This window comes from Grammomys surdaster, unplaced genomic scaffold, assembly GCF_004785775.1.
Source record: "Grammomys surdaster isolate TR1022 unplaced genomic scaffold, NIH_TR_1.0 166, whole genome shotgun sequence".
Taxonomy (NCBI): Eukaryota; Metazoa; Chordata; class Mammalia; order Rodentia; family Muridae; genus Grammomys; species Grammomys surdaster.
Window position 1 is genome coordinate 14,481,786 of NW_021604614.1, and position 24,340 is coordinate 14,506,125.

General features: G+C 52.3%; 1 protein-coding gene across 1 annotated transcript in view; it reads left to right on the forward strand.

Moving 5' to 3' along the window:
* Positions 1–24,340, forward strand: part of Cux2 (cut like homeobox 2) — a 68,519-nt gene that overhangs the window by 8,910 nt on the left and 35,269 nt on the right. The window contains exon 4 of the mRNA XM_028765963.1: positions 17,582–17,660. Coding sequence (XP_028621796.1) covers positions 17,582–17,660 — 79 coding nt within the window. The remainder of the gene's footprint in view (positions 1–17,581; positions 17,661–24,340) is intronic.

Sequence of the window (24,340 nt, forward strand, 5' to 3'; positions counted from 1 at the left end):
AGTGCTTTAGAACAGAGGCGGGACCAGCTTCATCTCACGTTTTTAAGTGGACTCTGTGGGTGCCATTCACCTGACTACAACAATGACAGCAGCGCCTGTGATGGAGCTGCTGGCCCTCGCCTGCCTGGAGCTGTCACCTGCCCACAGATGTCACCTGCCCATGGCCCCTGCCTGCCTGTGGCTGTCACCTGCCTGTGGTCCCCTGCTCTGTTCTTACCTTCTAACTCTTCCTCCTTTCCTGAGGAGTTAGTCCCAGGTCTCTTCCTTTCCTTCTGCTGTCTCCACGCCTTTCTCTCCCCCGAAGGCTCCTCTCTGTCTCTCTCCCGCATGGGCTTGACCATCCCCCTGGTCCCCACAGACAAGGCCAGGAAAATCTTGCTCTTGTACATTAGGACCTCCCTCCCACCTGGGAGGACAGGCGACGGGGTAAGCCTGGGCTGTGGAGCTGATTGGCACGGAGTTTCATCCCAGTGTGGCTTTCCTAGGCTGTGTGACCTTGAGCTTGTCACTGAACTTCTCTGGGCCTCTGTCCCTCCCCACCAAAAGATTTTTCTGTTTACACTTATTTCATATATGTGTGTGTATACATGCGTGTATGTTCGTGTGTGCACACGTGCATTACAGCACACGTGTGCAAATCAAGGGACGCATTGAAGGGGTCGTTTCTCTCTTTCCGCCTTGTGGGTCCTGGAGGTTGAACTCAGGCTTGGTGGCAAGTGTTCTTACCCACTGCCCTCTGCTTTCAATGAAGATGCTAATCATGACTACCTGGTTAGGCTCACGGGGAGCTCAGTAATCTCATACTGATAGGAGAGTGGAACAGAGGAGGCTGGCACTCGTGCCTCCCGCAAGTCCTGTGTGGGAGGCCCTACTCACCCATTTCTCAGGTGAGCTCACTGAGGCCCAGCTGTGACCTATTAAACCTGACTCAGGCTGGGACCAGTAAGGCCTTGTGGCTCAATACTTCAAGTGAGGTACAGCCTAGACTCTACCCTTCCGTAGGTCTTAACATGCTCAGACAGGACAAGGTACTGACCCCAGCCCACACAGCCTTCTATCCATAGCATCGAGGCTGAGAACAACAGTTCCTACAGATCCTCCATTTGGAAAGTTCACTGTGTGCCTCAACAAACAGGGGAACCAGGCGGCGCTGAGAAAGCCAAACAGGGGAGCCTGGAACAGATACAGGAGCGGGATTTTAATTCAGGGCCTGGTTATGTGATAACTGAGGGCTCAATAGCGTACTCAGAGTGTCTCCTGCAGCTCGAGTCAGGTACAAGCGGCTGGCCCATGACCCCCTAACTTTAACCCCCCCGGTGGTGTCACTAGCCTGTCCCCCTGCCTGTCCTGCCAGCCGGAGGTGAGGCTCCCTCAAACTGACACGCCAATCTGATCTGCAATTAACCCACCGAAGCATCCTTGGGCTGCGATGCCCAAGTTACAACCAAATTAAGAACCCTCAGCCTTCCTCTTTGATTCACGCTCTCCGCCTTATCAAGTAAATTATTAATGCTCCTGTCCCCGCATTAAGCAGATACTTGCAGCCATTCTGGGTCCTTCTCGTTAGAAATAACATCATCTAAAGAAGGGTATTGATTGCTTTCTTCTTCTCCTTTTTTTTTTTAATCTTGGAATCACGGACGTGAAGCGCGGATTTACATGACGTTTCCTTTAACTCGCCTTCCCGTGCTTTATTTCTATGCTATCGATCGGTTTTTGACACCAATTGCTTTTTGGCCTTGTGTGCATGTTGTAAGCTTTCCCATCCAGCAAAGGAATGGGCTGGACCCGGCCACGAAGAGCGATGGCTCCGGCCGTGTGGCAGGAACAGTCCCACACATTTAACAGCAATTAGTCTACCCTGCTGCCCAGACGCTCATGTATGAAAATTTACAAGGCTTTTAATAGACTGAGCTCTGGGACCGGGCGGGCCTGGTGCCGGCCAGATGAGGCCGCCGGGTGTGTGTCCATGGAGCTGTCTCCGGATCAGACAGGGGTGGGTGTGCTGTGGAAACGACTGGAAACACAGACCACCTACTCCAGCCGGGGTTGTTGCAGCCCAGCACACGGTCACACATTCAGCTGCTCAGTCGATGATTACTGAAGGCCTACTGTGTGCCGGGCAGGAGCTAAATGCGGTTGGTACGTGTGAGAATTCAGCTTCCTCCCAAGCCTGGTGCCCAGGGTGGAGGAGAGTGGGCACAAACCCTGAGTCATTCAGACCTGAGTTCTTTTGGTGGCCCTGCTTGTGGCCGTGTTCCTAAATGGGCCTCAGTTTTCCTGGCTATACAATGGGGAAATGCAGCCTCAGTTTCCCTGGCTGTACAATGGGGAAATGCCTATAGCATCTGCCCCCCAGGGAGATGGGGAAGACTCATCAAACTAGTGATACTTGGGACCTGGTTATTCCTTCTGTTGCCCACTGGATTCTACATACCTTCCCTAACATCCCTAGAGCAGAATGTTCTAGACTCACAGCCAGCCTCCCTATGGACTCCCAAGATGGAACACCCTGACTTTTTTCCCCGTTGCACACAGTGGCTCTCAACACCTTTCCATTGTCAGGCGGCCCCTTCTTTTCACTACTCTATCAGACCTCATTCGGCTGGCACACATTGGTTTGGCACCTGCTGTATACCGGGTGAGCAGCCAGCTACAGCGTATATGTGTGTAGGTGCACACGCATGAGCATGCAGGTGCACACGTGTGAACATGCATGTGGAGAGCCTTCCTGGGATCGGGGGCTTGCCAGTTAGCGAAGCTAGCCTGCCAGTGAGCATCTGGGAGCTGCCTGGCTCCGTCTCCTCAGCACTGGGATTCTGACCTTGTGCTGCCTGCTTTTTTTATTTTTATTTTTTTTATTTTATTTTTTAGATGTGGGTTTCTGACATTAAGCTCAGGTCCTCATGCCTGCCAGGGAGCTGTGTCACTGCCTGAGTCACTTTCTCAGCCCCTGAAGTCACCCCTCCTTCCTCTCTGGCAGTGTGGCCTCCTGGAAGGCAGGTGGACACTGCCCACAAAGCCGCCAACAATGCACACTGAGGTTTCTGTGGCCAAGGTTGGGTAGGGAAAGACTGAACAGGTCCATGGGCCCTACTGTGTGCAAACCCCGCTGGGGACCATGGCGCTACCACGGGGTACCAGATGCAGCCTCTGTGCTCAAATTTCACTGTGACAGATAACCTGAGAAAACCATGGAGGAAAGATTCTTTGAGTTCAGGACTTCATTCATTCACTCACTCACTTATTCATTCATCTGCGGAGCAGCCATTCCCAGGTACTTGCTGTGTACCAGGCATTGTTGCAGGTGCAGGAACAAGTAAGACACGAGATTCTGGTTCCCCACCCCACCCTGTGACACCCAAAGCCAGCAGAGACAGAGCTGAGTCCCAGCTCCTGGAACAGAGCAGGGACCCAGCCCTGAGACCCTGGGACCGAGACATGGAGACAGAGAGGGATGGGGCTTGCACGTCCCGTGGCCCCTCTGTGTGTCCCACCTAGACCTGGTTCTCTGACATCTGGGAAGTTGTGAAACATTCTAGAGAATCCTCCCATAGGGGCCATGATGTTTCTTTTTTTTCTTTTTCTTTCTTTCTTTCTTTCTTTCTTTCTTTCTTTCTTTCTTTTATTTATTTATTTTTTTTGAGACAGGGTTTCTCTGTGTAGCCCTGGCTGTCCTGGAACTCACTCTGTAGACCAGGCTGGCCTCGAACTCAGAAATCCGCCTGCCTTTGCTTCCCAAGTGCTGGGATTAAAGGCGTGCACCACCACTGCCCGGCTCGGCCATCCTGTTTCTTTTACAGATAAGATACTGAGGCATGGAATGGAGAGACTGAAACAGAGAGGCTGAGAGTGGTGGGGAGGAGTCAGAGTCAGGACTCGAACCCAGGTCTGTAGCGTTGGTCAGAGATGGCTCCTGCTGCAACAGCAATTTTGTGTATGTGTGATCTCGGCGATATCTTGTTCTGGGCGGTTGGAGTCTGGGTGGGTACTGTGCTCAGCTGTGTGTGCCACAGAGCCCCCTGGGGACCTGTCATCCTGGTGTCACCTACTCTCAGCTGCTTCATGGATGAGAGAGACTGAAGCAACTGTATCACGTCTGTCCCTGAGGGGGGAAAGCCACTGGGGCCAGAAGAGAGCAGGGGCGCCCGTCAGCCCAGTCTGCTGTGTGGTGGTGCCTGAGGGGCCGAGCGCCTCCCTGCTGCCGGAGGAAAGCCCGGTGCCCTAGAATTTGCCTTGAGTAGTGACAGGGAACCTGCCAGGGCCAGGAAGTAGCAATTCAGTAGGGGGCAGTTGGACACAGTGGTTCTGCTCTGTGCTGGCCTATGAGGAAAGGGAAATCCTTGTCCAGCAGGAAGGCTAAACCCCCATTGGCAGGCCCCAGGGTTCACCAAGACACATGCAATTGAACGCTAGAATCCTGCCATCCGCACTGCGCCAAGGAGGGGCTGGTTGGTGCTTAGGCGGGCAGTCAGGGAGGGCTTCATGGAGAAGGTGAGGTCCTAACAAGGGATTTGTGAAGGTGGGATTTGACGGGATAAGCAGCGACCTTGGCCTTGGCCTCAGCAATGCAGGTTTTGAGCCCAAATTTGGTTACCGGTCAGGTGACCTGGGGCAGGTTCTTTCTGAACCTCCTATGTCCTTGTCAGCCCACTGGCAATTTGATTTGTGGGTTTGTGGTGAGGACTGAGATGGTGCCTCATTCGGAAGCTGAAGTGAGGAGATTTGTCTCAGGATGGACAGCCTTGTGACGGGGGACGGGAGGCGAGGCCGAGACACGTTTGCGCCACACAGTGGAGGCCTGAATGTGACTGGCAAGCTGCATCTTCTATGTGGGCCTGGGACGGTGATGGAGGGACAGTGCCGAGCCCTTCCAGGGGCTTCCCACCCCATGGACCCCTGGGCTAGAACCATCAGCGACGTCATCAGCAGTTTGGGGTGGCCTGTGCACAGAACAGGCCCCGCCCTCTTTGACACAGAGCCCATTCTGGGCAGTTACCATTATGCCACCAGGAGAGACAGGGTGAGCCATGAAGACTGCGGCAGTGGGAGGTGGGCTGAGCACCCCATGCCTCAGTTTACCCAAGTCTGCCTGTGCAGATGGCTCTGCGTGGCCCCCTTTCTGGTTCTGTGAGCTCAGAGAGGCCTCAGGACTGCAGGCCACAGCCCGCGGTCCCGGGGTTAAGAAGGGCCCGTAGCATGGTGACACACATGCCATCTGAGTACTCAGGATTCTGGGGAAGGTCGATCACTAGTTTGGCCAGCCTGTGCTACACAGAAAGACTCTCCGGGCCCCCTCCGTGCCTCTCCAGTGTCCCAAGATGTTCGCTCACTCACTTTGGATTTTGTGATTCTTCTTTCATGATTACAGAGGCCTAGGTTCAGTCCACAGAACCCACACTGGGTTCAGTGGCACAGGCTTGTCACCCCAGGCCTTGGGAGACAGAGTCCGTTCCGGCTCACCCTTGGCTATATAAGAAGTTCAAAGCTAGCCTGGACTGTTAGACCTTGTCTTGATAATATTTGTTTTAAAAGCCTTCGCCAGCATCTAGGACTACCCAGGGCAGAGAGGGGCGGTGGTACCAGGCTGCTTCTGAGTCTTCACACATTCTGATCCTTTTCCCACAAAACGCCTTTCCCTCCCCCAACTGTATAAGTAAATATCCATGTCTCCTTCCAGGATCCACCCAAATGAGATTTCCTGGCTGTCTTGCTTGAACAACACGTGATTTGTTCTTTGCCCACTGTTCCTGAGAACCTCAGGATCAGCCCCTCTGCCTCTCTCCAGGGCTGATAGTGTATAGTAACACAAACACACACACACCATTACAACCATCTGACAGCTTCCAGCAACTCCTAGGATGGAATCCAGACGGCTAAACATCCGTTTGAGACTTTGCACCACCCACCCCGCCTGCCCTCTTTGTGCCCTCCCCTTTTTTCACATCCTTCCTTGATTGCTCACCCCCAGCCTCAGGACCTTTGCACATGCTCTACTTGCATTACACCGTTGCTGAGCATTTTGCCCACCACGTGCAAAGCTCTCAGCTTAGGCACTGTAAGGTTCTGGATCAGGTGACTCTTGGTCACAGGCTAGCCTCTGCCTGAGAGGGTGTTCAGGAGCCTGGCTAGAGTGTCCCCACTAAGCACCCATAGCATCTCCCTCAGTAACAGCCAGAAACAGTTGAGGCATCACCAGGCATCCCTGACACCTGTGGCTCCCCCAGAGCTCTGGTCACATGTCACTCCTATGGGTAACCACTAAGACTACCGGTCCCTCTGATGGTCCCTTTCACACAGCTCCATGCGAGTGCTTACACATGTGTGCACATGCGAGTGCGTGCACACGCGCACACACACACACACACACCTCTAGACTCGGTCCCCCATAGTCTCCACTCAGCAGGAGCTGGTCGAGGCACTGACGAAGCCAGTATTGATTGACATGTGATAAGACTGGCAAGCACGGTTCTTGGTGTTTCTGACCCAGGCAGCACTCTATGTGTTCTGTGGTCCCCAATTCATTATTCCCCATGACCTGCATTCGAGCTGGGGACTGTCTCTGTCAGCATTTCACAATACAAGCAAGAGATGAGCACAGGGGGTTAGTGACCTGCCCAAAGCCACACAGCTGCTGCTAACTGGCAGCCGTGGCCTTTAACCATGATTTATTGAGCATTTATTATGTGCCAGGTCTTGAGGGATATGATATCAAACAGGAGAGGCCTAGGTTACACACACACACACACACATACATGTGCATGCACATATGGAAAAATGGCTCCTTTTTCAGGCACTAGGATTCCCCAGATGTTAAACAGGGTCACACAGCCAGCTGGTGGCACAGACCTTCTTCTTCCGGGCCTTGTATGTTTCCTACTTCATACCCTGTCCACAGAGCAGGGACACTTTAACAATCTAACCAGTCAATTATAATAACATTTTTCTCTCCAGATGTTTAGAAGGAGTGAGGGGGGTCGGCATGCTAAGGTATAATCATGGCTCAGAGCCCGAGCTGACATCAGTTATTAATTAGGCCATTATGCATTCCACGGTGATAATTGCTTTGCGGTGAAGTCACCAAGCATGAAACAGACCCGGCAAAGGAACAATCTATCAGTTCTTAGATTCCCCAGCTCAGCGCAGTCACTCACCTTGAGCTGGTACCTCAGCAGGAAACAAAAAGAAATTAATGGTGCCAGTGAGAGGCAAGAGCGAGCGAGCCAGACCCTTCCTCCCCTCATCCCAGCCCTGGGATTGTTCCCCCGCCTGGCCCCAGGGACAGCACTGAAACCAAGTGAAAATGGCCATTTGTCTTGGGGACATCTTTTCCTGTCTTCTCTTCCCAACCTTGTCACGTGTGGGGAGACGCTGCTGCCGTCTCCTCCATCTCTGCTCTTGGTGGTGACGGGGGCTGGGTGAGTCAGGGACAGCCTCTCTGCCTGTGCTCTGCCTCCACCCAGGTTCCAACCCCAGCCTCCGTGGATAGGAAACACACCCTGTGTCTGCTCTGAAGCCCAGGGTGGGAGGAATCAGTACCAGCCACAGCCGGAGTCCAGTCTTAGCCCAGGAAACAGAGATCCCACACTGAGACCCCTGTGATGGCAGCTGTCATGATTACAGAGTATCCAGCGTTTGCTAGATGCTCCCGTTGCTGTTTGGTTTCTTGGTGGTTGGTCCTGTGCTGCCCATTTTACAGATGAAGGTTGGCTGGGATGACCCGGCACTGGGCCCACAGCTGCTAGTATAGATGGGATTCAAACCTGAGCTCCTGAGAGGTGAGAGAGCAGACGTGGACTCTCAGAGAGCAGGACAGAGTAAACACAACCTCCAGGAACCAGAACAGGCATCTTCTTACCTGGGACAAGACAAGGTCACCTTCATGAGTTGCCAGGCCGATTTCCTCAGCTTCCGAGTGCTTCCGGATGGACCCGGTTTGCCTCACCTGAGAAGCATCAGTCATCCAGGTCTGAGTTCAGACCCTCAAGGTAACAGATGCCCCTGGCTCAGCGTGAGGCCTGCCCGGCCCATCAGCCCCGATCCAACCAGCTGCAGAACAGAGGTCAAACTCAGTACAAACATGGCAGCCCAGGTTACCTCCGGGAGGGAGGAAGCCCGCAGAACAGGGCCTGGCCCTCGGCCTCATATTGTGTCTGTCTGGCACAGAAGCTCCTGAACAGTTGGACTTTGAGTGTCTTTGATGAACTCCGTCCTTCCCACACTGTTCTCCGCTCCTCCTTCCAGCCTGGCTGCGGGCGTCACCCCCTGCAGAAAACAACGGGGACACTGTCAGCAAAGAGTGACAGGCACAATCCATCTCAGGGGCCAGTGAGCTGTGACAGGGAGGGCATGCCATTCGGCCCCTCACAGAAACACTTGAACACAGAAGGATGGCTGGGAGTTCAAGGCCAGCCAGAGGCTGGAGAGATGGCTCAGCTATTAAGAGCTTTTGTGGGAGGGCCTGGGTTCAGTTCCCAGCATCTATATCAGGCGACTCACAGCTGCCTGTAACTCCAGCTCCAGGGGATCTGACAGGTTCTCCTGGCCTCTGCAAGCTGGACTCACACACATGCACACACATGCACACACAGGGCCTCTTTGAAAGGCCCACATTCCAAGGTACTCCATGCCAACGTCAGGGAGTTCATTTCCAAACAAGATGGCACTGGAGACTGGACAAGGCCTCCTCAACACCTGCTCTGTCTCCCGTCTTCTCTAAGCTAACCTTGGCTAACCCCCAGATGCTCCCTCTGTTGCTCTGACAAATCCCTGGCACTTTAGACCCGGCCTTGCACTGCATTGCATGGTAGTCGGTCTTGGTACCGCACTCCTTGAAGCGGGGAGAAGGGACTTCCGTAGCTGAAGCTGTCCCGTTGGGCTACCAGATGGGGACATCCTGCTCTTGGGGCAGCAGGGAGGAGATCATGTCTTCCCTCCATGTGCTTCCTTCTTTGGCTGGGCGCAGGACATCATCACTCATCATTTAGGCAAGTATTTATTGGGCTTCTTCTACAAGCCAGATGCTGTTCCGAGCGCTGAGCAGAACACAGTCCCCAGATGTGCAGATTGGTGGCCTGGTGGCCTGCTGGTTTTCGAGGCTCACTCCGCTGCTGAGGGCACCCTCTGCCCGTCCCTCACCTCATCAATCCAAACCAGATATAGGGCTATTCTTTTGTTCCTTTGGTTTGATAGAGGGTCTCAGGTAGCCCAGGCTAGCATGAACTTCTGATCCTCCTGCCTCCACTTCCTAAGTCCTGGGGTTGCAGGTATCACACCCAACCAAGACTGTCAACAGCCCAGTGACTGTCCTAAGGCAAAACAGCAAATAGATGGTTTGAGACCAAAGCGGCTGAGAACCTTCTAGATGGAGGTGGGGGTGGGGGGAGCAGACTCTGGGCTAGATTCCAAGCTCACTGCCTGCCCTATAAATAAGGCTTTATTAGAATACAGCCTTCTGTTCATATGGTTGCCACCATTTTTACAGGATAAGGACCGGGTTCAGCGACTATGACAGAGACCACAGTATAGACCAAAGTGCTTAACGTATTTACTCTGGCTAGAGCCAGGCACCTCCTCTGTGCCCCATCTGGGTAAGGTTCCCTCAGGACTTCCTCAGCCTCTCAGAAGAGACTTTCCCAAAGGCCACCACTATATTTAAAAGCCTGGGAAGGACAGCACTTTGATGACATTTGCGTGGTCACCATCCCTTAAAGGGCACGCATGTTCCTTTAGCTTTGCTCTTCTGGGCTGGCATTTTGGAAAATGCACCAAAGTGGCCTTGAGAGGAGGAAACACTACCTGGAGTCCCCCCAACTCCGCACCCCACCCTCATTGCCAGCTTTCCAGTGCGGGGGCCACTGGGGGGTGTAGCTGAGAGAACGTGGGGTCACTGCTTGCGTGGGCAGGCTGATGTTATATAGAATCCACGAGGGGGCAGGCCAAGGATCAGAGCAGGCCGGGGGTCTTGTCATCTCTGACTCTGGGCCCTCATCCTTGTCTCCAGGTTCTGGCAACTTCCACCTCTCAGATGCCGACCTCTAATTCACCCTTGTAATCCTTAGGCCAGAAATTCTAAGTGCTACCTAAGCCTTGGCCAATGTTACCTCATACTTTACAGCGCCAGGCCTCCAGAGTTGGAATGCTTGCCCAGCGTGTGCAGAGGCTCTGGGTTGCGCTCCCAGCAAACAAAGCCTGACTTTTAACTGCTAGTGTCAGACACGTCCACCGAGGCTCGGTGTCCCCCGTGCTCAAACGGGGAAACTGAGGTACAGGGAGGTTGGAGATAGTCACTGATTTTTCTCAACCGTCCACCCCCTGGCATGTACTTCATGGAGGCTGGCCAGGCTCTGCAGCTCTGCCTCACCCTGAGGAGATCCACCCATCGCCAGCCACACCTCACAGTGAAGATAGCTAACAGTACAGAGAGACTACATGGAGAGCACACTGCTGGGGACTGGAGTTCAGATCTCAGTAGCTCAGAGCCCACGGGGTCCTTCCTCGAGTCCCTGAGGCTTTATTAAGCACCAGCTGTGTACAAGCCCCGTACTTTCTCCTGACCTTCCTCCTGGCCCCCTCTCCTCAGAGCCGTTCACCCCTGCACCTCATCAGGACTTGACTTGCATGGAGTTTTCTGGGTACCCAGAAAGATGGGTGGACAGGGCCTGGCTTTCCTGGGTCGAGGTTGAGGTAGTAGAGGGCTCGCTGCAGCTTGGGGAGGCAACCGGCTGGGTGTGCGGAGCACCCATCAAAAAAGGGTTGTCCCTGGATTCCAGCCCTTTGTCACTTAGCTGCACCTTTGGGGACATGGGGTATGCAGGGACAGTGACCACGAGGAGAGTGTGGGGATATGGACCCGAGGTTCACAGGGCTCTAGGGCAGATGCACTAGGCCTGGATTGGGAGCACTTCAGATCGTGGCCAGTCTGAGCAGATGGCTCCAGGTGGCCGCTGTCGATGGAAGCGTGGGCCCCGGGTGGCCAGATCCTCCGACTCCCCGGGGAAGCTGGCAGTTTGGCACTCTTCTGGTTTTAAAATCCTGGATCCCTCTAGATGCACATATTTACATATTCCAGTCCTTTCTGGGGCGTCATTTACATACCACAGTCAAATGTGCAAATCCGGAGTGTCTGGCTTGATGGATTCTGACAGCTCCAATATTTTTTAAACACTGGAGTATCCAAGAAAATAGGCTCGCAGGGCGGCTCCAACCCACCCTTCACGGCCTTTCTCAGCTGTCACATGCCACATGACCCGAAACTGCTCACATGCAGCAACCACGGGGCAGGCATGGCCTTGGGAAGATACAGAAGATAACGTCACCGTGTACAGCCACAGCATGGGTTCTGGGGCCCCAGTTCGAGTCCCCCTTCTGCTACTTGCTGTGTGTTTTTTCATTGCTTGCTCTACCTCTCTGAATCCTGGTTCTCACTGTTGTTAACATGAAGAATATGACAGTGACCTCACAGGACTTTGGTCCAGGTTGAGCAGGTTCATGTGACAGTGAGGCCTTAGCAAAACTTCAAATGCCTGGTAAAATATTGAGACATGGTCTTTCAGGGTTTTTTTGTTTGTTTGTTTTGTTTTTTGTTTTTGTTTTGTTTTTGTTTTTCAGAGTACTTTCAGGTTGAAAGACAATTAGAACCAGGGCTTCAAAGTTTCTACACATCCCCACGGCCCACAGTAAGCTTTGTGTGGCCTGCCATGGCCACACTGATAAGACCCCTGGGCTGTGTGGCACTGAGTGGCACTGTGTGTCCTATGGGTTTTGACAGGTCCATGACACCAGGAAAACTTATCTCGATCTTCTGAAGGACAAACAGTGGAAGCAAAACTGACACATCCAACCCGGAGGCCACCATCACCCACTTAGGTTGCTAGGAGACCAAATTCCAGCCCCTGTTCCCTGCCACACAACTAATTCTGTATCTGTAGTTTCCTACGACCTTAGCCCTCCTGTGTGTCTTGAAGCCACTGTCTCAGCCTCTCTGGACCGCTCACACAGGAACCCAGGGCTGCCTCCGCTCCTTGGTGACAGCTATCTGTGAATTTACCCTTCTTGGGTGAGGTCACATAAGGTACATCATGGGTGCAGGGGCAAGGTCACACTCCAAGTGGCACTTCTGGTGGCAAAGTCAGCACAGTCACCTTCACCCAGCCAAGGGCTCTCAGAGAGGACCATAGGTCTTCTCAGCACCCTGGACAGGGACTCCCAGTTCCTGCTTGGCCACACCCTCACACTGCCAGAAGCGGTCCCACCCCCTTCTCTAGACACAGTCCTGAGGAATTCCTGCCTTCTCGCAGCCGAGAGCCGGTTTCTTTTTTTTCCTCCCTCTATCTCTTTCTCTTTCTTTCTTTCCTTACTTCTTTCTTTCTTCCTTTCTCTTTCCCTTTTTCTACTCTCAAAGCACAGTTTATTTGTAAGATACTAAAGGAAGCCTCCTGTCCCTTTTATGCCGGCAGCCCTCAGCCGAGAAGTGAAATCGTGTATTTCGCTGCTAAAAAAAGCCCCGGCTTATACAATTTTAACAATAGAAAAATGATCTTTGCGCTCCAGCTCGCGGAGGCTTGGAGGAAAACCGGCAGCGTTCAGGTGGCTGGCGCATTACAAATGAGCCGTTCTCCTTTGTTTTTGAGTGACAGGCAATTTAAATGCAGTCTTATATGGAGGCCAGGGTTGGTTTTATATTTTTTTTCCTACCCCAGAATTGGGAGAGGGGCAAAAATGGTGGGAGGAGCAAAGGGAACTGAGGGATTCTGTGAGAAGTCCAGCTTGACCTGTTTAATTAGGAAATTAGGAGTTTCCGATTGGAGTTGTGGGTAGTTACGCCGTAGCTGATAGCAGCCATAGCCTGGCCTGCTACATGGGGGGCGCACCTTGCAGAGTCCCCAGAGTCTGCCACAAACAAATTGGGGGCCACACTGTGTAGCGTGAAAAGGTGTTCTTAGCACCAAGATCTGAAAACAGGGCCCTCTACTTTACTTTTAACCTAGGGCTAAGAACAAACATGGTAATAAAATTTTCGGTGGTTCCTTCTGCTCCAACCGATGTCCCTCTCAGGCTTTTTGTCAGGTCTGGTAACAGTGACACATGGTGGAAGGGGTACACGTGTAGAAAGGGGTGCCCACTGTCTGCCTGGGTGATTAGAATTAATGCACCCGAGCTAGGAAAGGCTTTGAGGGCCTGGGAGGACAGCTCAGTGGTTAGAGAGCGCTTTCTGTTCAAGCATGGGGAGTCCAAACTCATTCCATTCGTGTAAAATCCAGGTGTGGAGGCAAAGACTGGAAGAGCCCAAATTTGCCCGGTTTTAAACCCCAGCAGGCAAGAACCAGAGAGACCGTGTAGCAACAGGTCTCTTCTCCTTATTTAACTGTGGCCTTGCTGCCAGGATCCTGTCAGGTTCCTGCACAGCAGGCCCTATAATCGCCAAGCCATTGCCGTTTCTAATGGTGAGCTTCTGTAGGACGTGTGACTGGCCACTGCTGACTCCGTGTCACCCGTGTGGCCTCCAGATGGCTGCTGTCACAGCTCAGTCTGGACATGTTACTCTTACCCTTCTTTGTGACCAGGCATAGCCATGGGTGTGCCCATTGCAGGGTCTGTCCCTTCTGGGCTGCTCAGTCCTAGAAATCTGAAAGCTACCGTGGACAGACAGTGCATGAAAGAATGGCCCTGGCTGTGTGCTAATAAAACTTTATTTATAGAAACAAATGACGGGCCAGATTTGGCCTATAGCCTGTAGTCTGCCAACCCTTTCTGGATTGGATTGGCACTCCAGGAGAGAGAGAGAGAGAGAGAGAGAGAGAGAGAGAGAGAGAGAGAACACCATATGAAGTTGTTTGGATTTTTCTAGAAGCTATATTACATTTTTAAAAATAAGAAGAAACCAATGGATTTAATTTTAATAATAGCTTTGATTTCACCTAATCCAACCTCAGCAATGTCGTGTCAACAAGCAGTAGATGTAAAATAATTATTGGGGGCTTTCCCATCTCTTTTTCTATGCTAAGAGTTAGACACTCTCTTTTTCTTACCACTCATCTAAGTATTGAATGGCCACAGTATTTTTTTTTACATGAATGTATTTGTATGTAGGGGAAACACATGTGTTCCACAGAGTGCATGTAGAGATCAAGGGACACCTGGCAGGAGTCAACTCTTTCCTTCTACCATGTGGGTTCAGGAAATCAGACTCAGGCCAGCAGGCTCCATCGCAAGCGCCTCTAGCCACTGAGCCATCCCACCAGTGCTGGAATGACCACTGTTAAGTGGCCAATAGCGTGCGAATGAAGTGAGCATGCTGGACAGCTCAGCTCTCAGGGGCATTATACAAAGATGATCATAGAAATAAAGGCACTACTACAAACTGGTAGGTGCCTTGACAGGAGAGCAGGAGTTTCCATGGGTGACACTAGGGTAGCTGCAAAGGACTCGGCCAGCCCTTGTCCTCTCTCTTGCTTTTATGAGTTCTAAGAACGTTCTCACCAACCTTTTGCAAACCCCAGCCAAGACGGTGTCTGAGGTTTTTCTGTATTCTTCATCTCAGGATGTAGCAACATTGTTGCTTCTTGCAGCCACCGTTAGCTACACATCAGCCATGCAGCAAGCCTCTAGCCTCACGAAGCTGCAGGACCCCGGGGAGACAGTTGTATCCAGAAGGGTCACAGTGACCACCCCCTGGCCTCGGGCTTTTGCCTTCCTAGGGACAAAGGGTCCTAGTTTGCTCGCCCACACAGACAGTGGCAGAGGTAACTTGGTGACTTGCTTTGGTGACATGTCTTTGAAGACAGATGTTCACAAACAGGAATATGTGGTTTGCCTTCGCATTGTTATTGTCATTGTCATCCCCTTGGGGATGCTCCCATATTCAGTGCTGTCTGCTCATTCATTCATTCCCTCATTCATTCATTCCTTCCTTTGGAGTGGTCTGTCTCTGAGGGATGGCAAATCTACCTGCCTTGGGTGACTCCATTTTCACAAGCTTCCTGGCCTTTTCCTTCCCGGCACACTTCCCTTCTCAGGGAAAGATGAGGACTCGCCAAGTTCCACCACCAAACTGGGTCAGCTTTCGCCCACCTCCAACCCCACCAGCCCCGCCCCCACCAATGCTTTTTCTTCCAATCGTTTAGTGTTTGTGACAAATCATGGGTGGCGGGGGAGGGGTGGATTGCCTTGAGTTTCACGTTCCCGCTGGTTTATGGCTATTCTTAGTCCTCAGGATTGGGCGTAAGACAGGGACTCTTGGGAAATGTCGGTTGAATGAATAATAAAAAATTGTCACCCTGGAAGGTCGCGGAGACCAGAGTGTGTTCTCAGAACACTGAAGTGAAACTGCTGTACTCAGTGGCCTTTTAAGTCTTTGATCGACCCTGACCTCCAAATTCTGCCTACTTCTCTTAACGTAAACTCCTATTCTGAAAGGCCTCCGTGGACCCTCTCTGTCAGATAGAAAGCTAACGATCACAGACCGAACCTGACACTTTCTGGTAACCACGTTGTTAAATGGTAAAAAGCGACCACACTTCGTCACTTCAGAGTGTAGCTCCGTTTCTTTTTTTGTTTTTGTTTTTTTGGTTTTTTTTTGTCGGTGAGCTATGCTGTCATGCTGTCTTTTTTTTTTTTAATGCTAAGTCTTTGAAATCCTGTGTGTATTTCACGCTCGTCATACTTTGATTTGGACTCCCCATGGCTCAAGTGGTTAAGAGCCACACGTGGCTTTGGCAGCCATATTGGGCAGCCTGGTAGCCATATTTGGTGTCCTAGCAGCCATATTGGGCAGCATGGCAGCCATGTTTAGAGTGTGAACCTCTACATTGAATGTGGGTTTATTTGCTGATGTGCTATGTTTATCTCTGTGCAAAGCAGGTCTTTAGGTTGTTTTTTAAAAAACAAACAAACACCAGAGTGACAAACACAATTGAGATGCTCACTCAGAGCTGACAGCCAAGGAAGAAATTGGTCGCCCTTGGGAGTAAACACATCTATAAGGCCTCAGGCATACCAGAAGCTAAAACACTGAATACTCTAGGACCCCTTTGAAGGAGTTGTGTTATTAACTTCTCTCCTTTACAAACGGGGCAATAGAGGTGTGAGGATTTGCGTGAATTCCTGTCTAGCTAGCCATGCTGGAACTGAATTTTGAACCCCTGGTTTCTGGACAGGTTTGACTCAAATGGCCTCTGCCGTTGGAAAGCGAGAGAACCCCAGATGCCATTTTGGCTGAGCATTGACTAGGTGCAATGCACTCAATTTGTTTATTCAGTAAATGACATCGATGGCCCAGGAGTGGGGCTCAGTTGCTAGAATGTGAACTTAGCATGCATGAAGCCCTGGGTTTGAGCCCCAGCACTGCATAAACTAAGCAAGGTGATGCATGCGTGTAACCTTAGCATTTGAGGTGCACCAGGAAGGCCAGGGGTTCAAGATTTTTTTCAGTTACCGAGTGAGTTCAAAGCCAGCCTGGACTACGTAAGATCCTGTCCTGCCCCCACTCAGAAAAGAAAATAATTATGTTGGGCACCGACTTTGTGCCAAAAAGAGCTCTGAGGGCAGCGTTGAAGGAAGACCTTGAACACCGATCCGTCCCCCTATCTCTTTGAGCTCATCTCTGAGAATTATGGGAAATGCGAGTACAGAGAGAAGACGAACAGTTCACGCAGGAAGTTGGTACCGGGAGGGATACATACCGTACCGGCAGCAAGAGCTCACCACTGTCCACTGTGGCCCAGCCAGCCAAGACCCTGAAGATGAGTGTCTGCCATTGGTGCCTGCCAGGGGATAGCCTCGGACACAGAAGGCCCAGGACTCTGCATGACAACTAGCCAGCAAGAGCTGGGATCAAGGCAGCTGGATTTCACTGCCTGAACCAGGAAATGAGAGGATCCCAAGCCTAGAAGTCCTCCTGCAGCCAGGCCTCCGGGAGTGACCGGGCCACATGGCGCAGGTGACACCTGTCTTCTACAAAGACGTGTTGACAGAGTAAGAACATGAGCAAGAACAGGACGGTGAGTGAGACTCCTCATCACTCAGCTGCTTCGTGTATGTCCAGCCATTCAGCCAGGAAGCATTTATTGAGCACCGTCAGTATTCCAGGAGCTCTCCCGTAAACTCGATTAGTCCGATGTTGGCGGAAGCTGTTAATACCTTCTGAGAACTGACGGTTTCACAATACCAGCCCAACATGCCCCGCTTCCTCCCAAAGCATGTCCTGTTTGAACTCGACAGCCCTCAAGTAAAGATGAACAGCCAATATTGTTAATAACCTACTGTTTGCCTTGCCATGTTTAGATCTTTTAAGGGGGTTAGGAAGCGGGTCCTGTTACAAATTAGCCACATGGCCACCATTTTACTGACGAGGAAACAGGCTGAGAGGGGACAATGATTTGTCCAAGGCCACACAGCCAGGCACAGCACAGCTGGGCTCAGAGCTCAGATTCCTCAATATAGGGGAGGGGGCTCAACTTGTAACCGCCTTCATTGTCCCCCCACCCCCTGACCCTTTGCACAGAAAGATACTGGTCTCCTTGCAAAAAGATACGTAGTCCAGGGCCACAGCTACGCGTGACACTTTCTCTTCTTTCCAAAGGTGGTGGCTCTCAGTAAGAGAAGTCAGGAGGCAGAGGCGGCATTCCTGAGTGTTTATAAGCAATTAGTTGAAGCGCCAGGTAAGAAGCTCTCGGGTTCCATAATTGAATAATTGCCACTGAGGAGGGGCATCCTGAGTGGGTGACACAGATACCACAGTGACTTAGTGCTGGAGTCTAGGGACCAGGTCTGAACCCAAGGGGAAGCCAAGCCCTCTGGAAGCTGGGGATGGGGTGGTGTCAGTGTGTGTGTGTGTGTGTGTGTGTGTGTGTGTGTGTGACTTAACCAGCCTGCTCTGAAGTTACTTCTCGGCTGCTTTCATCCATTATCCAGCTTTCTGCCTTGTGGGTAGGAGGACAACTCTGATGTGATGCTCACCTGGGTCTTCTCACCCATATCTTGCCCCAGGGGACCCCTTCCAAGGCCACAGCTGACTCTGCCAGCTGGGGGCACTAGGAGGAGAATGTCACCTTTCCCTCAGCCAACCTCAAATTCTCAGTCTTGAGGGAAGTCTGGACTAAAAGAACAAATACTGGACGGTTCCCCTCACAGTGTGAACACAGCAGGAATCAGTCCCTTAGCCTGCTCACCATGGTTAGAGCCGAGCACCACACATGCACACACATACATACATATACACACATACACACACACACCATGCATCCACATACACACATGCACACACTCACGTACATACACACCCGCACACACATATACACATGTATGCACACATGCATACAGACATGCATACACAGATGCACACGTGCGCGCACACACACATACATATACACACATGCATGCACAAACTACACATACAGACATACGTGCACACACTCACATATACATGCACGCACACATATATACGCATGTATGCACACATGCATGCGTACATGCACACACAGATGCACACAGGCACATGCGCACACACACATATACACACATACATGCATACACCACGCATACACAGACGTACATGTACACACATACACACACACATACACACACAAGTACACGCATGCTCCCACATCTGTTGTCAGATAAACAGAATGCCAAAGCCTGTTCCATCCACACTGGACTATGAGTCAGCCGTGAGAAGGAGCACAGAGCCCGTGTCACTTTGGCAGCACGTGACTATGTTCGAAGGAAGCATGTAGATCTACTGTGAGAGACTTCAGGGGCCAGAGGGGGAGTATAGGGTTTCCTGTGGGGAGAGAAGATTCTAGAACTCCAGGGAGGCAGGGCAGCTGCGTTCTGTAGGTGAGCTGAATGCCACCAGATGGTTTCCTTTCAGCAAGAGGCCACCAGTGAGGCGAACATCACCTCAGGTGAACACAGCAGCCTTCCGCTGTTGGGAGTCAGCCGTCTCTGAGGTCAGGGCTCTGAGTGCGAGTCATGGCAATGTGACCCGTTTCAAGGATGTTTGCCTGAAAATAAATACACAGCCCCTCCGCTTTCCCATTTGTTGGCCCATGCCTACCCCTCACACAGCAGGTGTCGGGGCTACAAGGCCACCACTCCAACAAGCTGCCATACTTAACCCCAAACAGCCATTCCAGTGCTTGGGGTATCCAGACTCAGGTCGTACATGAGGCTTCATTCAAGTTATATGTGGTAGCTCACACTTGTGATCCCAGCACTCAAGAGGCTTAGGCTAGCCTGAGCTACTCAGTGAGACTCTGTCTCAACAACAACAGAATACAATAGCCGGGAAGGTGACTCAGTGGGTAAAATGCTTGCCTAAGTCCCATCTCTAGCACCAAGTCCTGGGTGTGACAGTGAATGCTTGTGATCCTGGGGAGGCGGAGCCAGGGTGATTGGCAGAGCTCACGGGCAGGCGGCCTCTTGTCTCCTGAGGAAGGACACCTGAGAACCGCTGAGCTCCACACAGCACACACATGCGTGTAGACCCAGGCATGCACATAGGCACATACTGGGACACACGCACAGAGGAAACAATTCATTTCTTGAAGCCGCCATGGGACCCTCATCTTTCTGAACCCCAGGCTGTTTTAATTCAGTTGTAAGCCCAGCCAAGGGCCACGTGAACTCCTGAGACGGGCATTGGAACCTTCCAGAAAAATCCTCATTGCTTCACACACCCCCTGTCCTCAAAGCCTGGGTCCTCAGAGGTCACAAGGAACCTGGAGAGCCCGGTGCTCACTTCCCAGGTCCCCTCCTGCGAAGGAGGGGGAGGAAGGGAGGAGAGACGGGATGCCACATCCCAGCTGTCACAGAGCGAGAAAACAAGGAGCCTTAACGGATGGAGGCGAGCCCCACAAACAGCTCCTTTAGGGGCTGTAATTCATTTTCGAGACATTTAAGAATAACACAGTGTTTTAATGATTTCTTCAGGGAATCAGGAAGACGAATTTTTGTGCTCATTAAATGTTATCCACAGACACAAGAAGCAAATGTCAGATGCCGAGGTTTTGGGGGGCTCGGATCGCTTACACGCGCGCGTGCGGACACACACACACCACCCCTATGCAGCCGGGAGGCACCGACTCTCCTTTGGTCTATGTCTTGACAGGCAAATTATTTGTCGCAGTCCTCCCCCCCCCCCCCCGCCCCCAACCCAAGTCCTGATTCAACATTTCCGTCTCAATGAGTGGCTGCTGCCAGCACGAGTCCTTGGCAGGCAGCGAGACGCGGGCTGATTGCTCAGCAACTATTTTGATAAGTGCGCAGTCCGTGTATCTGTAATTACGGAAGAAAACCGTAAATCTTTTGGATATTGTTCGCACAGATGTGGCACGAAGTGAGAAAAAAAAAAACCAGTAAAATGTGTTAAAAGCGTAATTAATGTCATTGTTGTGAGCGAAGAGTTGATTTAAACCCCTTGGCTTCAGCGTGCCGTGTTGACAGCCGATGTCTTCACTGCACACGAGCCAAGCCGTGGGGGGACCCGGCCCGGCCTCAGCAGGAGAACTTGGGGACCCGGTGACTAGAACACAAGAAAAAGAAAAGGGGGCACAGGAGGAAGAGAGAGAGAGAGTCAGGGAGGCCGAGGGGGACACGTGGACACTCGGCTGAGCCCACTGCAAGGCAGGTGAGTGGCCCAAATGGCTTCTTGGGTTTTGTTGGGGTTTCTAAAACTCCCTGCAGATGTCCCTCGCTCCACAGTGTCTTCTGGGGTGAGACCACAAGCAGAGGGGAAAAGCTTCCTGCTGCAGGAGCAGATGCATGTGGGACTCTGTCCTCAGTGACCTGAGCCCGAAGCCTCACCCTCTCTGGTCTCTGGTGTCTTTAGAAAAGAGAGGGTCGTAGACCCTTCTGGTGGACTGGCATGAGGGTTTGATGCTCTGTGCGTGAGGGCATTTAAGGGAACATCCCATAGCCTGTGGACGTCGGGGTCCAAGGGATGCGAGCGTCCGTCCATTGTGGACCTCACAGGGTCGTCACCTGTCTAGGACATGGGGAGCTGCATGCGTGCTACTGAGTCTGTGGGGTAGGGAGAGCTGCTTGGCCAGGTTTCGGGGTTTTTAATGTGTCTTCCAGCCTAAAAACAAAACAAAACAAAAGAATAAAGGAAGGAGATTTTGCTTTGCACGCTCTCCGCTCGGTGGACAGGAAAACGGAAAGACAGAGAGCTGCCTTTGGTGCCTCATCTTGTCCTGTGTAAACTCTGAGCCTCCATCTGGCCACACCTTCCCCAGCATGTGTACGGGGTCTTCCCTGTGAGATTCCAGACCCAGCGGCCTCAGCGTGTGGTTCTGTCTCTTATGTGGCTATTCCTGGGCGTCCTGAGCCCCTCCCCATGCTGCCCATGTGCTGAGGGCTCAGTGCTTCGACGCGGGTTCCTTGGATGAGAGAGAGAGAGAGATGTGAGAAGGGAAGTACATTGCAGCCTTGCCTTGATCCCAGACCCCGTGAGCAGAACAAACAAGGTTGTTTCCCCTGGTTGGTCTGCCCGGCTCTTTATTTACTCTTTACCCAGTGTGCTGTCATGCAGCATATTCTGTAAGTTGATATGTGCTGTTCCTCCATTTATAGCAGGACTTAATTATTATTGATTTGTTGGTGCTCTTTGTATATTAGGGATGGGGCACTGGTGCCGGTAGACATGTGTGTCGTCGTCTCTGTTAAACTGACTTTTGCCCTCTGACTTCATTCATAGCCTCTCTAATACATCATACCTAGTAGACACTCAAGCAACGATTTCTAGAAAGTAGAGAATCTTACCAAATCTTTCCTTCCACGTCCTATTTTTAAACACACTCTCACCTGAAGGTTAGAGTTGTTTTGGTTTTTTTTTTTTTTGAGTATTCTTGCGATCTTTTAGATTTTTCAGTCTAAACCGTGCGAAATGTATTTTTGATGGAAGCAGGAGATAAAATCACACTAGTTTGGAGTTTTGTCCCAAATGACTAATTTTAGCGCCATCTAGTGATCGAGCCGCCTTCGCCTCCGTGGAAAAGAGATTTTTAGTGTAACTGGGAGCAGTGATGTCCCTGCTGCCCCTACTTACATCCTCTCCTCTCCCTCCTCCTCTTCTTTCTCCTCTCCCTCCTCCCCTTCCCCTTCTCCTTGCCTTCCTCCTCCTCTTCCTTTTCCTCCTTCTTCTCTTCTTCTTTTTCGTCCTCCTCCCGTCCCCCTCCCCCTCCTTCTCCTCCTCCTCCCTCCTCACTCCTCTCCTTTTCTCCATCCTCCCCTCCCTTCATGCTTGTGCTCCTAAGGAGTCTTAAGAACACAGAAATACTTCATTTGAGCTCAGATGGAAGGCCCGGGTGCCATCTTGCTCGGACATTTCTGGGTATTGTTTGTGTGACAGGCATCATGCCAGCTCCTCACAGGCACAAGCTCACTGGGCCCCCCAACACACACACACACACACACACACACACACACACACACACACACTGGTACACCTGCTCCAAGGCAGACTCAGAGAGGTCAAGTCACTTGCCGGAGGTCACACAGAAGAGGAGCACTGGAATCTAAGACCTGTGGTTCCCAATGTCCACCCTGGCTGCAGAATTCATTTGAAAAACCAAAGGACATTGGGAAAATGGCCATCGGAGATTTGTACTGTGGAAAGAGGGGGTGCACAGTGGGCGGGGTGTCACGGCCAGTCCTTTAGGACAGCTGTCCTGGGAGATGGGGAGGTCGTGGCTGGAAGGATGCTCTCACTAGCAGAGCCCCCGGCATCTCCTGTATGAACCCTCAGAGCTGAGGGAAGCAAAGAGCTGCAAGTGTGGGGGAGGGGGACAGAGGAAGAAGGGCCCTGGGCACAGGGATGGTCCAGACCCCTCCTCGCCATTTTGCTGCTTCCTCCATGCCTGCCCCGTCTCAGGCCTGTGGGCAGCGGTGCCCCATCTCCATGGGCCTGTGGGACAGACAGCAGAGGACGCCCAGCCCGCCGCCTGGCACACACGTACCCCCTGTGCCACTCACTCGGCAAACACTGAGCGCCTGCTGTTTGTTGGCCTCTCTCCTACCACAGGGGCATGTGGCTGAGCAAGACAGACCTCTTCCTTCCACCCTGGGAGGTTCCACACGCGTCCCACACAGAGCCGTGTTTGCATTATGACACACGTTTTGTGCCTGGGAAACTGAATCTCCCTCTCTGGGCTGCTGTCTCTTCTGGACAGATGAGCTCATCCCCCGCCACCTCGAATGAGACAGAGTCTCAAGCGCATGGCCTGTAGTCACTGCTCAGCTAACCACGGCTGCCTGCCATTGTCCCCATCAATACCCAGGGCCGGGGAGGAAGATCCCCACTGCAGCCGTCTCTGAGGCCTCTGAGCCAGGCAGTACAGGCCATTGTGGGGAGAAGGAGCCAGTAGGCTCATGGCTGTCATAGAGGAAGGGACGTGTGCCCATCTGCTATGGAAAAGTTAGGACTCTGGGTGGAAGTTAGTCTCTGTGCCACCCACACGGCCACCGCCCAAGCCCAGATGGGAGCAGGCTGCTGCCTGGGCTCGAGCTTGGAGGAGCGTGTGCATTCTTCTGCATATATGTTCCTAAGCCGCCGTGTGGCCAGCCTTCTGGCTACGGCGTCCCAAAAAATCCTCAGTGCGCCACTTCGGGTGGACGCGGAGGGAGGGGGTCACACGTCCCCCCCCCCCCGTCTCTCTAGCGTCCCATGATGAGCGTCAGCTAGTGCCAGGTGACCAGGTGCACAGGCTAGACCTTCTAGTGCCAGGTGACCAGGTGCACAGGCTAGACCTTCTAGTGCCAGGTGACCAGGTGCACAGGCTAGACCTTCCCTGCTATTTACAAGGATGCCCCAACCCTGTTATTTGTCACTCATGCATCAAAGAGCAAGCCATGGCCCTGAGCCACCCTACCCCCACTGTCACCTGTCCCTTCCCTCACCTGTGCTCCCCCTCTTTAGGGGTCCAGTTTGTCCACAAGCTTGCTCGTCCCTACTCTTTGGGTTTGGGCGTTCCCCGCTTTTGCTTTTGAGAAATCTCTTAGATCACAAAGCTCCTGTGTCCCCAGGGCCGCTGTCCCCCCCCCACACACACACACCACTCCCAATGGGCCCTAACTCTAGGAGCCACTAGGAGAGGCAAACAATCTCTTCACTCTGTATCCCTCTCCTGGTGTCCCAGGCAGAGAATAGAGGGGCTTCACCTGGGTGCCAGTGGCCTCTCTGAGCCCTGCACCCTTGTCGGTAACTGGGCCCCGTGTTCGTGAGGACCCAGTGAGACCTTGTTCCTGGGACAGCAAGTCTCGTGGATGGGAGTCCTGTGCAGGCAGGAGGCAGTTGGGTGGGAATGGGGACATTAGTAGCCTCCGTTCCTCAACCCGCCCT